Raw genomic sequence first — 16,225 nt, 5'->3', positions numbered from 1 at the left:
GAGGCCCCATCAGGCCCAGAGAGGGTGAGTGGGCTGATTGGAGGGAAGGAAGTGGAGGTTGGTGTGTAAGGCTCTGTCCTAGCACTGGGGAGCCAGCCCTGAACCAGACAGTCCCTCCTGCAAGGAGCTTACCTTCTGGGGAGAAGGACTAGAGTGGGAAAGAGCACAGACTGGGGTCACTTCTTAACTCTACACCTTACTAGCTCAGTGACCTTGAGTAAATCACTAACCTCAGGGCCTCAGTCCTCACCTATAAAGTGGGGATAATAATGCAAACCCACTTTATGGGGTTGTGAGGGATATATCAGAGAGTACTTAGAGCTGGGAAAGTACTTAGAGCTTAGCCACAAAAGTGCTTCCAAGTGAAAACTGTGAGTGGTAGTAATATAGTAGTCTGCCCTTATGTGAATTCCACTGCAATCTGGAAATACTAAATTTCCCCAGCCATCGGCAATGCCCGCTCCTGACATCCCACCATCCACACCATCATGGCTTGATGCTCCAGGATTGCCCAAAGTAGATGATCCTCCTCCTGACATGTAGGTCAGTAGAACCTAACATTAAGTCATGAGGAAGCATTTATCATCTCACTTCATCACGAAAAAGGTGAATGCAGTACAATAAGATACTTTGAGAGAGAACACATTCACATAACTTTTATTATAGTATGTTATAATTGTCCTATTTATTAGTTGTCAATGTCTTGTGGTGTCTAATTTATAAATTAAGCTTCATCGTAGGTTATGTATAGATAGGAAAAACCATAGGGTTTGGTTCTATCCACCGTCTCGGGCATCCACTGGGGGTCTTGGAACATATTTCCTGCTGATAAGAGGGACTTGTGTGTGACTATCAAACGGTGATAAGTGCTACGAAGAGGATAAGTTAGAGTGTCCGCGTGCCTGGGTCAGGCAGAGGGACTTGCTTTAGCTGGAAGGTGCAGGAAGGCCTTTCTGAGAAGATGGCATTGGCACAGACAGATCTGAAGACAGAGCAAAGGCCCTGGGCAGGAATGAGAGTGCCTGGTGTGAGTGTAGAGTGAGGAGAGCATGGTAGGAACTAGGACTAGAGAGGCAGCCAGGGCCAGCTGGATGGGACCTGAAGGGTCCAGATAAGGAACGGGACTTTCCTCAGGAATGAGACGTGTTGGAGGCTAAGCAGGAGGTGATTTGGTCCTATGGGGGCATGGGGAGGGTCTCTCTGACTCTGTAAGGTTGGCCTGTAGGAACAGGAGTAGAAGCAGGGATGGGAGCTGCCCCCACAGTGTGCATAGATCAGGGTAATGAGCCATGTTCGACGGAACCCACCTGCTTCTCCCCGGGCAGCCAGGGCTCAGAGGGCATGGCAGCCGTCGATTAGAGGTCTTCACCATTGATTGAGACCCTCTTGGCACAATGTCCTTGGCACGGTGCTGAGAAGACAGTTCTCAGTCCTAGAGGAGCAAAGGGTGCGATGGTGTCCAGGCACCTGCTGCACAGAGCAGCACTTGATAGACTTTGGAGCACTCTCCCTGCTCCCTGAGCTCCTCCCCAGGAGGCCTTGAGCCTGGGCTCTGACTCCACGAGCTCTCAGATCCTTCCTCTCCTCTGGATCTTGGTTTCCATGTAGGCTGCATCTCAGGAGGGGTCACTTTTGCTCTTCATTCCATAGAAAGGAGAATAGCCAGTGGCTCCTACCCAACCCACACCCCCTCCTGAGCCCTAGCTGCAGCCATTGGGCCCTCAGGACACCATCACATGCCTCAACGCCTATCACCCACGTGGGCCTCCAATCACACAGGAGTCTGTCCACCTGGAGACAGGTCTCTCCGTACTCCAGGCAGGGACAGAGGGAGACTCCCGTCACAGGGGAAGGCAGGGGGCAAGTCACAGCTAGGGAGGTGGGGGGCGATCCTCACGTGTGGAAGTGGTTTGGAGTGTGCTGAACGCATGGCCCAACCTCGCCGCCAGCCACCTGGGATACTGACGCAGGACTGTCTTTGCTGTCAGGGAGCACGTGATCCAGTTGGGGACACGTGAGAAAACAAGGGTGTCCTGGCACTACACCATGCCCAACCCGCTGCTCTGGGCCTGTGTTCTTATAAGGGGGGGTTGCATTGTGATCACGCCCTGTTTTCTGGTGGGTGACACCCAGGCTTCGTTTCCTCACCCAGGCTCACTCATGGGAATCGAACCTCTGTGGCCTGTCCGGGCCTATCCCTGGCCTTTCCTCAACCCCCGCCAGGCTGTGCCCAGCATGTGGTTTGCACAGATGCCATGCCTCATCCTTAGGAAGCCTTCCTTCCTAAAGGGCCTACCCACCTTCTGCTGCTTATTCTGCTCCCAACCCCCCACCCCTTTCCTCTGCCTCTTTTCCAACCTTTTGACCTTGGCTCCTTAATTATTTTTTTTCTTTGTCTCCGTATCGCATAGTTTGGGCCAGAGGGCTGCTAGATGGTGGCATGAGGCTCTAGGAATGCCATCGATGGGAAATAGCTGAAGTGCTTTCCTCACCTCTCCCTCCTCACCCTCGCCCATGCAAAGTCCTTCACGTGTTTGCTCTGGCCTCCCCTCCTGCAGCTTACACCAACAACCGGGCCGACATCTCCACCCAGGGCTGGTTCATCGGGCTCATGTGCGCCATAGCCCTCCTGGTGCTGATCCTGCTCATCGTCTGTTTCATCAAGAGGAGCCGCGGTGGCAAGTACCCAGGTAGGCTGTGTCCAAGGAGGGGGCTTGGGGACTGGCCAGCGAGCTTTCCTGTGAGTCACCAGGTCCCTTGCCAAATCGGGGGGCTCTGTTCTCAGTGAGCCGAACGCTAGCCAAGAAGCAATCCTCTTGTCTGTTCTGTGCATCTCAGACCTGCCGGAAAGCTCTTGAGTTAATTAAGTTGCTTGAGTTGGGCGGGTGGAGCGGTCCAGGCAGCTCCAGAGAGGGCACCGGAGGAGCGCTGGTCTCCGTGAAGCATGACCCTCCTTCCCTGACTCACCATCCATCCATCTGCTCGGTAAATTGGCTCTTTTCAGGCCGAATCTCATTAGAACCCCGTGTCCAAGAAGAAGGAAGAGAGGTATATGCTGTAATCGTGAGAGAGAGGGTAGTGAGGAGGGTCTGGACAGAAGCAGCATGGCCAGGAGAGAGGCTGCAGCGTTGGGCTGTTGGCGCGGTTAGGACGCCATGGCAGACATCTGGACGCCATGGCAGACATCCTAACAGGACAGCAGCTCCCACATGGGCAGCAGGCAGAGGCTGAGGGGCTGGATTGACAGGGTGCCTCCTCGCCCTTCAAGGGCTTTGGGCTTCCCAAAGGGGGAATTTCTCTTCTGTGGGCCTCAAGATCCTCCAGCCCAGACAAACCAAGGACAAGGACCTCTGGCGTTCTTGTTTCTGGAAACAGTTTTCCAAGAGGCAGGACAGCCCTCTGTCTGCGATGGATTGGGCTGGGTGACAGGAGTCAGGGTAACGGATGACCCTGAGAGTGAAACTGTCCCTTGCCCCCAATGCCCCGGCGACTACACACACCCCGTGCTCCCAGTGCCTGCTTGTCTCCATCCTGGAGAACACACCCTCCTCCAGGACCCACCCACACTCAGAGAGCAGGCACTTCCTCCTTCCCCGGCCCCCGCCCCGCAGACCCCGGGACTCGGGAGCGCTGTGCCCCTCCTTGCAGTGAGGCAGGGCAGGAAGTCCTCATTCTTGTTCCGGTGAAGGATGTTCCTTTCACGCTGCTGCGCTGTGTTGGGACTGTTTCTCTTCTGTAAGAGAGGAAGCCAGAGTTAGGGAGATGGGCGGCCTTACTGAGTTCACATCCCTGTTTCAAAAGGAGCTGGACCCCCTGAAGAACTAACTCCTCGGGTGGACGCCCAGCCTTCCTTTGTCCATGAGAAAGGGGCCCCGTAGAAAGCCGAGGGCACCAGGACCATGGCGCCTGGGCCCTCGTCTGCACTCTAGACTCTGTTGCCAATGGGTTACGTGACATGTTCCTCACCTCAACGCCTGTTTTCCTCCCCTAAAATGGGGGTGCTTATCCTTTACATCCCAAAAAGGATAAAGAGCCATTCCTTCATGACTTGCTGGGTGCCAGGCTCTGTGCTGGGTGCTAAGGATTCTAGAAGGAAAGCATCTCCCCCTCAAGGGCATGTCAGCGGGCAGGGAAGGAGGAGCACAGCACAAGACAGGGCCGTGGTGGGTGTTTTCAAATCGCAGAGGTGGAGGGAGGGGGCCTTGCAAACTCCTGGATGGGGGGGAGCTTTGGAGAAGCACACGGTGGCCCACCCTCAGGGACAGAACTGGCATTTGTCACCGGAGTAAGAAACACAACTACAACACAGAGCAGAGTAAGGAAGGTGCCAAAGAGAGGGTTTCACCCATGTGGTGTTTAGGGAAGACCTCAGGAAGAGGGGTGGGGGCCATGGGGAGGAGCATTTAGTTGTGGGTAGAGATGTAAGGAAGCCCCTGGGGCAGTGGTCAGCAAACTGTGGCTCTCTGGCCCCTTGAGTGTGGCTCTTCCACAAAACACCACGGTCTGGGCGAGTCTATTTTGAAGAAGTGGTGTTAAAAGAAGTTTAAGTTTAAAAAATATGGCTCTCAAAAGAAATTTCAATCATGTACTGTTGATATTTGGCTCTGTTGACTAATGAGTTTGCTGACCACTACCCTGGGGTGGAAGGAGGAGGAGGGGGAGGGAACAGAATCATCTTGGCAGCTGATTCAATGTGGAAGCAAGAACAAGGAGGCATTGCTGTGTCCTGTTGAAAGGGAGAATGAACCCGAAGGAGGTGTCTCCTGGCTTGGTGGTCAGGGCCCCTCAGAGAGAGACACATCGGTCCTCATGCCTGTGTCTTTGCTTCTCTTTCTGACCAAGTGCGAGAAAAGAAGGATGTTCCCCTGGGCCCCGAAGACCCCAAAGAAGAAGATGGCTCATTCGACTACAGGTGGGTGGCCTCCTTGGCTCCTGGAGGTGCGCCGTGCCCCCTGTCGGGTGGCTGTCCTCGCTGCCCTGAGCAGGGCCCTCCCCTCAGCAGTGGGGCTTGGCTGACGGCCACTGGGCTGAGGTCCTCCCCATCGCCCATTGGGCGGTCACCTCTGTCCCGGCAGCACCTGCTCATCCTGATTGTGCCGAACGAGGCTGCCCCCACACTGCCCGACACACATGCACGGCCCCTTATCAGTCAGCTGCACAGCTGAGATCGATCAGGCTCTTTACACGTGTTCCCAGCTTTTTACTCTGAAAACAAGCCCGGGGGCCTCTGTGTTATGAAGTGAGCTGGGCTCTCGGCTCCCTCACTGCCTACACCCCATTCCAACCCTGAAGATAATGCCCTGGGGAAGCTAGATTGTCCTGAAGGGTGGGCTAGGTGAGGGGTAAAGGGCACGGGTGGTAGTGGGGCAGGGTGTCCTAGGCCTTTTCCTCATGAACTTGGACAATATTTCTGGGCTGGAGGCTGAAATAGGCCTTAGAGAAGCATCTGGCCCAGGGACTGTCCCAAATGAGAGGACTGGGGCCCGGACTCTCGCATTCGCCACTTAGTGAGCTCGTGGCAGAGCTGGGAGGCCAGGGGCCCAGCACCCAGATATTGCCCTTGTCTTACCCCATGCTCCTTCTCAGGTCTGGACAGGCCTTCGTGTCTGGCTCAGCAGAGTGGCAATCTGCCTGTTTTGACGGTGCGTGTATTTTGAGTTGAACACTGTGTGGTGGGGCGAGAGGACACGCTCTCATCAGAGCCCTCCTTCCCCACCGCAGCCAGTCACTCTCCGGGCCAGGTCATCACTGTCCTCCTCTGACCCCCTTATCCCTCCCTGGGCCTCCGCCACTCTGGCACGCAGAGCAGATCAATGGGCAGCAGAGTTCCTGCCCACACTGGAGCCTGTCTGGCGGCTTAAGGATGACGTCCATCCAATATCCTCATAAGCCTCCCAAAGGGCAGGCAGGAGAGGCCCCTCCCGATGGTCCTCAGGACCCTCGTGGGCTCCCTCTCCCCCAGATCCTCAGTGTAGCCACCGAGGAGGGTGAGGCCCTCAGACTCGGACCGGGCAGCCTGTGCTAGGAGAATGTGTTTGCACAGGCACCTCTCCTCCCCCAGACGCCAAAGCTGGTGGGCAAAACCCCTGCCTCCTCCCCACCCACTCCTGCCCCACCAATGCTGGATAAACATGCACGGACCACGCACCCCCATGTGCACGCACACATCCCAGCTTTGGCTGGGGAGGGGGTGGGTCTGCAGCATTCATCCTAGATCCCCTACTGGGCTGAGTCCAAGAGTCCTAAACTGGGAAAGGGTTGACATGAATACGTCAGAGGGAAAGACAGGTTTCTAGGCGCACAGGCCCGGGGCAAAAAGAGCACCTCTCGCTGGGGCTCCCTCTGCCTCCCCCTCCCTGTCTGCCTGTCCTCGAAGGGTTCTTGGAAGGTAGGCTGACAGGCGGCTGGAGCAGGGTCCCCCGTCATTCTGGCTTCTCTCATCTTCCCTTCGAGAGGTCTGTCCCTTCCGGACCGGGGTCCTCTTCCCTGCCTCCCACCCAGACAGGGTCTCCCTTTCCTGTCCAGGGGCCACATGTTCCTTCGGCGCCTGCAATCCCCTCGTCACAGACACAACCTCGTGTTTCGGTGGGTGGGGGAGTGCTGGGGAGGGAAAGCCTGTGAGAGAGCCTGGAGGCGGGGTAAGAATCTACTTGCTAGATGGGATGCAGCCCAATTTGTGAGTCGATTAATAAAACCAATTTAGATCTTCAAATTTATAAGAACTCTGCTAGGTCTCAAAAGGTGAGCCCTGCTTCCCGCACTCGGCCTCAGAGAGCACAGTGGGGCTATGAATGGGGCCACGATCACTCGTAGCGTGGGGTGGGGGGGTGGGGGGAGTGGAGAGTGGGCTGATGGCTTTCCATCTGCTAATGCCCAGCACCTCCGCTGTCACTCGCGCCTTCCCGACAGCTGCCTTGGCTCAGCACTGCTGGTAGAGGCCAGACCGCACGCCCCAGGATAATGGCCACTCCGCCTGTTCCCCGCCCACCTAGGAAGGAGTGTTGAGCGTGGCTTGGGGATCTGCGGAGGGAGGGGACGGTGTGTGTCTGCTCAGACCGCCTGGCACCGCTATGGTCCCGCCTACCGGGACCCAGAGCCTCATTGCGGGTCCCCCTGCCTCCTGCCTGGGAGCTGGTTCCCCTCTGAAGCGCCGCCAGCAGCACCCAGCCCCCCTCTGAACCTAAAGGGCAGTTTCCCAGCCGGGAGAGGGATGTGGTGCCCGAGCAGATGCTGGCCCACTCGGGGGCCTCACCTGCTGGGGGACCGCAGCACAGTGGGCAGCTGCCTCTCCCCCAGCCTCCAGCCCTCCCTGCACAGGAGGGGCCTCCGGAGCTGCAGGGTCCTTTGAACGGTGTTTCTGGTCTCACCTGTTCATCAGCATGTCACGCCCTCATTCCACTTGCTAGCCTGAAGCAACAGCATCTGTTTGTAGATAAACCAGAGAGAAAGAGAGAGGAGGTTTGTTTAAGGTCCAGACCCTGGCTTTCTGTCAAGGGCAGAGCCTTTCCAGACAAAGTCACACATCAGCCCTGGCAGTAGCTCAGTTGGTTAGAGCATCATCCTGACTCGCCAAGATTGCGGGTTCCATCCCCAGTCAGGGCACATACAAGAGTCAGCCAAGGAATGCATAAATAAGTGGAACAACAAACCTCTCTCTCTCATCATTGAATAAAAAAGCTTAATAATAAAAACCTGAAGTCACAAATCACCGAGAGTCAAACTAGTCCAGCCCCTCTTGATGGAGAGGCTGAGAGAAGGGCTCGCCCATCCTGACTCCCCATCCGCTTGGCCTCCCAGCAGTTGGCTCTGCCTCCTCCAGGGTGACAGTCCTCTGCCTGCTCCCACCCATCCCAGGGAGAGGCCCAGCCCCATGGAGAGGACCCCAGACCAGGAGTCCGGTGTGGGCTCCTGTCCCAGCGCTGCACCAGCTTCCCCCTCACTTGGACAAGCTGCTTGGCCTCCGGGTCCTAGTTTCCCGTCTGGACGGGGAGGGCTGGACTGGGTGGTCCCTGGGGACCAGTCCTCTCGGCGCTGTGTAGCCCCTAATGCCAGTGCATGGCAAGAGGCCCCAGGGTGTGGGCAGCCCTGGGCTGGGCCAGCTCTGACTCCCTGTCTCTCTCCGGCCAGTGACGAGGACAACAAGCCCCTGCAGGGGAGCCAGACGTCGCTGGACGGCACCATCAAGCAGCAGGAGAGTGACGACAGCCTGGTGGACTATGGCGAGGGTGGCGAGGGCCAGTTCAACGAGGACGGCTCCTTCATCGGCCAGTACACGGTCAAAAAGGACAAGGAGGAGACTGAAGGCAACGAGAGCTCGGAGGCCACGTCGCCCGTCAATGCCATCTACTCTCTGGCCTAGCGGAGCCCGGGCGCAGCCACTGCTTTCCAAGCGGGGGGAGAGGCGCGGGGGCGACCGAGCTGCCTCTACCTCCGTGGACGGGGGTACAGTGTGGGGGTCTGCCAAGCTGTGAGGACCACTGACCGCCCAGCCAACCATACGCCCCCTCCCCACGACCCACACGCCAGGTGCCATCGGTGGGGGAGAGCCCGAGCCACGGCCGAGCTCAGCTGGAGGGCACCCGGGCCCCTGCGCAGCCTCACGGCCGCCCTGAGCCTTCCCCCCTGCACTGCCTGCCCTTGACCTCAGCACACACTCACCGCTTCCTGTCGGTTCTGGTACTTCTCGTTGCCTTTGTTTTTGCTTTATGCATCTTCCCCTTCAAACCCAATGTCTCCGCTTTTCTTTCCTCCTGAAGTATCCCTGGGGAAAGAAAGAATAGGTGGATTCTCTCTTCCCCACCCCCCAAAAAATGATGGGTAAGAAGTTTTGGTCCATAAAAGGACATACAGAAAAGCCGCAGTATTCCAGCCGCGCGGGCCAGTGACTTCGAAGGACGCCTTTCTCGCCGTATGCCTCCCCGTGCCCGCAACCCATCGCCTCGGCCTTGTCAGTTGCTGAGCTGGGCTTGGCTCCTTTTCCGGAAAAACGACAGTATTTTTGGCAGGGAGAGGGGTGGACAGGGCTTCTTGCTCGGCTCTGGCTCAGCCGGGAGGTGGGATACCTCCTGCTCCTCCCTGTCCCTGCCCGATCCTCCAGAGTGTCCGGGACAGAGCTGCACTGACTGATGGAGGCGAGTGAGGAGCAGGAGCGGGCCCTGATGGCAGGAGCTCCCACTCCAGTGACTGGGGACCTCACGCAGCAGAAAATCAGGCACCCGGTCCCTGGGGAGCCGTGCTCACCCCGAGAGAGGAGAAAAAGACTGGGCTTAGACTCCTTCCTCCCCATCAGGGACACCCAGGCCTGGGCGTGAGGGCCACACCCACTGTCTCCCAGAGGAGAGGGTGCCCCCCACCTGGCCAGGGCCTGCGTCGTGCCCTCCAGGAGTTGGGGTCTTGGGGTGCAGAGGCTTGGCTGGTGTTCCAGGGGGTGTAAAGCACTGCTCCCCCTTCGCCTCTGCAGCTGTCATCTCCTCGGACGGTTCTCTATAACATTGCAACTGTGCAGATGGGGCGTCCTTCCCGTAGGGGGTTCCCCTGTCCGCCCCAGTGGGACAGCACCCGAGCCGTGCTGTGAAGCCTGGCTGGAGGACTCGGTGCGCCTCTCTTCGTATGCCTTACGCAACTCTCCCGTGTCCCTGCGGTCCCGGGCGCCTGCCCTCCCTGCAAGCCACAAGCCTCCAGCCTCCAGCCAGGTCTGTCTCCAGGAGAACGGGCGGCCTGTGCAAGCATCACAGCAGAACCGGAAGCAACCGCTTCACACACGCCCTGCGGCCCGTGGCCCAGAGGAGACATTCGCAGACATGCCTGCCGGGCCCTGAGTCTGAGGCCCTGCCTTCGTCCACCCCGCTAAGCCGCTCTCCAAACCAAAGGTACCTAGTCTCCGCGGAGAGAGCTCGAGGCTGAGAGGAATCTTTAGCTGCCGCTGCAGCTCACATCGGGTTCAGGAGGGGGGCGCTGACCCTGAGATAGGCCGCCCGCCACAGACACAGCCTCTGAGTTGAGCCTCCAGCTGCTGGGCAGGGGCCTGGGCAGGAACGGGGCTGAGTCCTCCAGAGACTTCCTTGGAGCAGCCTTTGCCACGTGCATGAGCCACAAAGGTATTAGCTCTGCCCGCATCACGTAGGGACCAGTCGGTGAAAGTCGAGCCCACAGACACACATACTCTGTCTGTAGGTAAGAAACCGTAGCCCAGAGCTGAGCCAATTGTTTGTTTGAACCTGGGAATCACGGGCAGGTTTGCTACCGAGAAGCCCAAGGGGCAGCGCTCTCCTGGGGACAGGGACAGGGTGGCTAGCAGGGGGCTGGGGGGTGAGCTCAGGGGTCCCCTCCCCTGGCCTCCCTCTGACATCTGCCCGGACACAGCCGGGTATTCCTGAAGCCTGGACCCCAGGGAAGGGATGCCAGGGAAGAGAGCCTGTGGCCTGCATGAAAGGGCCGGCCTTTTCAGAAAACACTGCGTCTGAGCGAGATCGTGTCTCAGGCCCTGCGTCCATACTGCACCACACTCACCAATGAACTTACTGCTCCAGAAACAGTCTCTTAGGGGAAGCAGGACTGTGAGACGTCACCGGGCCCATCCCCCTGCTTCTCCATAGCCTTCTGCACAGCTGGTGGCCAGGGAAGGGTCTTGGGGAGCAGGGGTTCCTCAGCCCGTCTTCACTCCTCATTTATGCCCTGCTCGGCTCTATACTACCCCTCGCCCGCACCACCAAGCCACCATGGCAGGCAACAGCAGACCTGGACCTGAAGAGCCGTTTCCCCCAAGCACAGGTGGCAGGTGCTCAGAGAGATATGTGGGTCAGGGTCAGGGTCAAGGTCAGGGAGGCAGCCCTTCCAGGGAGAAGGAAGTCCATTTTTCATGGCACGGTGCCAGAACCCACCCAGCTCAGCAGGAGAAAAGTATTGTCCCCACTCCCTGCCAGCCAGGGCTCTCAAACAGTCACCCCAAAACACCCAACAACCATGCCGGGAGAGGGCGATACCATTGGTGCTTCGGCCTGTCTGGCTGGGGGGCCCAGAGTGGGGAGAAGTGTAGGTCATTCTCACCATGACTACAAGTTCATTGCCTGTTCTGCGATGATCGCTCAGCATCTACTCTTTTATGTTTTTATTGATTTAGAGAGAGAGAGAGAGAGAGATCCATCAATCAGCTGCCTCCTGCACATCCCCCACTGGGGATCTAGCCTACAACCTGGGCATGTGCCCTGACCGGGAATCGAACTGGCAACCCTCGGTGCATGGGCCAACGCTCAACCAACTGAGCCACTCTGGCATCTCCTCTTGAACATCGACGGTGAGCCGGGCTCTGAGCTGTGAATACCACGGTGAAGTCTGGTATGGCTCCTGCCTTCTGGGGGCTGCCGGCCAGTGTCCGATGAGCATCCGGATGGCTGCCCCCACCCCCTCCTGGCCTAGCTTGGGACAGAATGGCATTGATTGGGAGCCCTCTGAGCGTGTGAGCTGCCGGTGGCCCAGGCTCGAAGGGAGAAGCTTTAGAGAGAGGCCTTGGTCTGCAAGTCTGGGCAAGACAGGGCATCCAAACCCCCAGGGGAGCTGAGGGGCAGCCCGTCTCCTGAGCCTCTGCCCCTCGGGCAAGTGTATTTTAGTGCCTCAGTCTCCCCTAATCAGTCCCCTCAGAATACCTCTCCCTAAGGGGGGCATGGGCCCATCTGGGGAGCAAGGAGGCCAGTGTCGGAGGAGCATCGGCTGTAGGGCCAGGGGAAAGCTGCCCCCGCCTTGCCTGGCTTCCGGAGGATGGGACCGGTTCTCTCTTGCCTGAGGAGAGGGCTGAGTGTAAGCCCAAGGGGAGACCAGACTGGCTCCTTCCCTTGTCCACTGCCTTTGCCTGCGAGGTTGGAGGTATCGGGTCCATTCCCTTCCCCTGTCCCAAGGTCCAGAGCCAACACTGCTCAACCTGCGAGCAGAGTGTCCACTGCTGGCAAATAGTTCCATCATTTCCCTGAGCGGCTGGCCTTTGCAAAGGAGTGGAAACAGACCCAGGAGTCTCTGTGGGTTTCCCAGCTAAGGGACTGCTCCCCATCCCCACCCAGCACCCTCACGTGGGCTCAGCCTCATGTGGACACACACGGCAGACAGAGGACACATGGCGGGTGGCTCCTGGGGAAGAGAGAGGCAGATTATGAATGACATGGTCTCGGAGAGGCTGAGTCCACACCCAGGCCCTCGGGAGAGGAGATGTGGAGGGCTGTGTGGGGTGCAGGGTGCGATCTGGGGCAGAAGAAAGGCTGCTCCGCCCGGGCCCCCTCTGGGCCACTGCAGAGGGCAAAACCAAGCGAGAACAAGTCTGATTCATAGGAGAGGGAGCCCGCCCCGGGCACAGCGCAGGCAGTGGCCCTTTAAGGCGCCGGGAGCCCTTCACAAGGTCAGAGCCGAGTCACAGAGCGGCGCAAACAGCAGTGACTGACGGAGGGGGACGTGCCCTGCCGGGGCCTGTCTCTGCCAGGCCGCTTCCCTCACTGAAGAGGGGAGGTTTCGGGCTCTTGGGCAGCAGGGGCTGGTGCCAGGGAACCACTCCAGACACACCCCAAACCAGGGGCAAGTGCCCGCAGTGTAGGCACCGGGGGCTCCCCACTCGTGACACCGTGATCACGAAACACGGGTCCCCTAGAAAGAAAATGCCCCACCGAGCCCGGCTGAGCTTCGCCCGGTGACTTAGGAGTAGCATGTAGGAGGTGTCTGCATTTTGTGTGTGTGTGTGTGTGGTTTTTTTTTTTTTTTTAATCAAAAGTCAAACAAGTGAGACAGTTTGAAATGACAGGAGACTCGGGGTTCTGGGCAGCCCGTAGCCTGAGCAGCACCTCGCTTCTCTCACCCCATAAGCAGGCTTCTCTGAGACAGGCTCAGCGGCGGGTTCTGAGGGAGACCCTCCAGGGAAGCCACAGCCCCACCAGACACACCCCAAACCAGGGCCCCTCCGCCAGTGCATTAGTATTAAATGGTGTTTGGAAGTCAGGGTGGATGTGAAATGGGGGCAGCAGCCTCCAGCGCGGGATGGGGCTCAGATCTCCGCGCGTGGAGGCATCAGAGCTGATCTCACTGAAATGACCCGTCGCACAGACAAGGACGCTAACATCTGGGGAGGTGGAAGGGTTTGCCCAGGACCACACAGCCAGGGATCAAGGGGAGGCGAGGGCTTGAGCTCAGACCCTCGAACTCCCTGTCCAGTGTTCTTGCCTCTCCCCGCAGCTGCCTCCTTGGAAACAGGGGTGCTCCTTAGCTCCGCCCTGCTGGTCACCCTCTGTACCCCTTTCCTGTTCTCCCACACCCCCCACCGTGAAAGACACAGGGGTTTTTCTGAGTCCAAGGCCAGCCAGTGTGTGCCAGCCTGTGGTGGTGAGGGCAGACCCAGGCCAGGAGAGGGGTGACGAGGTGACTGGCATTTGTCACTGTGAAGCCCAGACTTGCCTCTTGCACGTAGCACATGGACCCCCAGCGCCCCGTGTCCCTCAGAAGCCAGGGTGTCCACCCCACCCTTGGCCTCGAGGTGCCACGGGGCAGCAGGGACCTGGGAAGCTCTGCCACCCTGGGGTTGGCTGGGCGGCAGCACAGGTGAAGACCTCAGCGAAGCAATAAACACAAAAACCTGGGGAAAGACACCCAGGATTTTGTGCACTCTCTTTTTCTCCCCCCAAAATGATGCAGATCAGACGACCCCGCTCCGCTCTTTTTTTCTGATTCTCAAATGCAACCTCTCCAGTCAGTGTTGTCCCTCCACCCAGCTCCCAGCTCTCTGCCAACCTCACACCCCTCTGAGCTGAGCATCCGTCGCCAGGGACGTGGCGCCTCCTGTCCTGGTCCCACCTCCGACCCGCGCGGGACCATCCATCCCAGTTTGTTCCTTTTGGCGGGAAACTGTTTCCCCCATGTCTCCATCCCTTCTCACGTGCACACGCCCACCGATTGTCTGGTCTTTTTTCCCCGTGGATTAGAGATGTAACTCGCTGTGGCAGGCCTTGTGTTAACCCCTCTCACACTGTGTTCGTTCCTTTTCTGCGAGTTACTTTGCATTAACCAACCCAGTCAGCGACGGATGCGACTGAGGGTGACACGCACGACCTTCAGTGGGGAAGGTGTCTGGGCCACGGAGGACCCTCTAATACACGGACTTATAAACTGACTGCATGAGCAACGGAAAGGCCAAATTTATCGGAATTTTTGTTGAATCACTGTAAAAAAAACTGATTTCTTTTGTATAGAGGACACTAAACATATAATAAAAGTTGTTCAAAATGGACCCTGGCCATGTAGGTGTGCGTTTTCCTTAGTGGGCGGGAGAGGGGTGTCTGGGTTAATAACAGGAACAGATCCAAGGGTTTTTCGTGGGAATTCTGTGGTCCCAATCCCCCCACACACACTTTTTAAAAATACATTTTATTGATTTTTTTACAGAGAGGAAGAGAGAGGGATAGAGAGTTAGAAACATCAATGAGGGAAAATCATCGATCAGCTGCCTCCTGCTGCCTCCTGCACACTCCCCACTGGGGATGTGCCCGCAACCAAAGTACATGCCCTTGACTGGAATCAAACCTGGGACCTTTCAGTCCGCAGGCCGACACTCTATCCACTGAGCCAAACTGGTTTCGGCCAGCCCCCTCTTGAACTTGGTCTCATCCAAGAACATTGGCACAGTTTGTCTTAAGCAGAGTGACTGGATGTGTCCGGCGTGGAGACACGGGATTCCATAAGGCTGCCCATGTGCTCAGGCCCCACGGAGAAGGCGCTGTGAAGGGGCCGGAGGAGAGAAACGCACACAGCCGCTCTCCCCCACCCCCCGCACCCCTGCCCTCAGATGAGAGAGCACCAGCGAGTGCCCTGCACGGGGCCTTGGCAAGGAGACATTTACCATCGCTGAGTAATCAAAACCGCTTCGCCAGTCACCTGCCACGCGTCCAACACGGAAACCATCCCCACGCGCCACGATATTTTGAACTGAATTCAAAAAAATCAATTTGTAATGAATATTATAAAAATATATTATTCACAATTCGGGTGTTCTTGGATATTTTCAGCTGAAAATTCTCACAAACAATGAGATTAAAGTTGCTCAGGGCTGCCACTTAGGAAAAACATTTTTTTTTTTAAATAAATAGATGCACGTGGCATGTGGGGAAGGTCATCTGCTTGCTGACGCTTATGGCGTACAATAGCCTGAAACAGGCCGATCCCCTCTCAACAGACTCAAAGGAACCTCAGTCAACAAGCAAAGAGAAGAGGGAAAGAGGCTGGTGGCTGAGGGACCTGCCGCCTTTCGCTGCGTCTCCGCCTCGGAGGTGGAGGCCTGCAGTGTGCCCATTCTCACTGAGGAGTGGCCAGGGTGCCCGGCAGGATGCACAGTGAGGGCCCAGACCATGGGACTGCCTCCCAGAGAGATGGGGGGCTCGGGAGCCAGCTCTGCTCAGGTGGAAAGGGGATTGTTTAGGCAGTATTGGGGAGATTTTCAGGGCAAAGGGGTTTCCCTGAAAATGCAGACCCAGGCCTCTTGGATGGAAGACTGCCAAGTAACTATCCAACCCTTCCCCCCCACCCCCACCCCCGTTTCCTTTCCCTTCAGAATTCCTCAGAACAGAGAGAGAACCGGAAACTATAGCCTCTGGACATAGACAATAACTGGTGAAGGGTGGGAGGGGCAGGTGCAGGGTGTAGGGAGTCAATGAAGAAACAAAAACAAAGGGGACATCTGTAATACTTTCAACAGAAAGACAAAAAAAAAATTAAATACTCAGAACAGACCATTGATGGGGAGATGTATGGCCCTGGCCTGTGTTGTTCAGTGGTTAGAGTGTCAGCCCATACACTGAAGGGTTGAGGGTTCGATAACCAGTCAAGAGCATGTGCTTGGGTTGTGGGTTTACTCCCTGCTCCCAGTCAGGGCAGGCAACCAGTTGATGTGTCTCTCTTACATCGATGTCTCTCTCTTTCTCTCTCTCCTCTCCCCTATCCCTTCCACTCTTACTCTCTCTCTGAAAAGCAGTGACAAAATACCCTCAGGTGAGGATTAACAAAACAAAAGAAGAAGGGGAAAAAATAAGACCTTACGTCCAAGTCTGACTCTTCCTGAATGGTTGGATAACTCTTTGTTCACGTCTCACCACACCCCTGAATCTCCCCGTTCACTCCTTGGAATGTGAGACAGACCCTTTCCCGTCACTCTCAAGTTCACTGTCTCTGAATCTGTCCCTCGTGTCCGCTCGCACTCATGTGCCGC

The 16,225-nt window shown here is 57.3% G+C and overlaps 1 protein-coding gene across 20 annotated transcripts in view; it reads left to right on the top strand.

Moving 5' to 3' along the window:
- NFASC (neurofascin) overlaps window positions 1-14,254 on the top strand; it is a 187,774-nt gene extending 173,520 nt beyond the window's left edge. For 18 of the 20 annotated variants that reach the window (XM_084865810.1, XM_084865804.1, XM_084865807.1 and 15 more), the window contains 3 exons: window positions 2,559-2,690; window positions 4,843-4,912; window positions 8,128-14,254. In XM_084865810.1, the coding sequence (XP_084721936.1) occupies window positions 2,559-2,690; window positions 4,843-4,912; window positions 8,128-8,359 (434 nt within the window). In that variant the 3' untranslated portion in view covers window positions 8,360-14,254. Of the gene's footprint in view, window positions 1-2,558; window positions 2,691-4,842; window positions 4,913-8,127 lie in introns of those variants that run through there. The other 2 variants (XR_014793330.1, XR_014793331.1) reach the window with 1 other exon arrangement.
- The last annotated feature ends 1,971 nt before the right edge of the window (window positions 14,255-16,225 follow it).

The sequence above is a fragment of the Pipistrellus hanaki genome, assembly GCF_964339955.1.
Source record: "Pipistrellus hanaki genome assembly, chromosome: 18".
In the NCBI taxonomy this organism is placed as follows: domain Eukaryota; kingdom Metazoa; phylum Chordata; class Mammalia; order Chiroptera; family Vespertilionidae; genus Pipistrellus; species Pipistrellus hanaki.
Note: the sequence above shows the minus strand (reverse complement) of the source record. Positions and strands in the feature narration are given on the sequence as shown.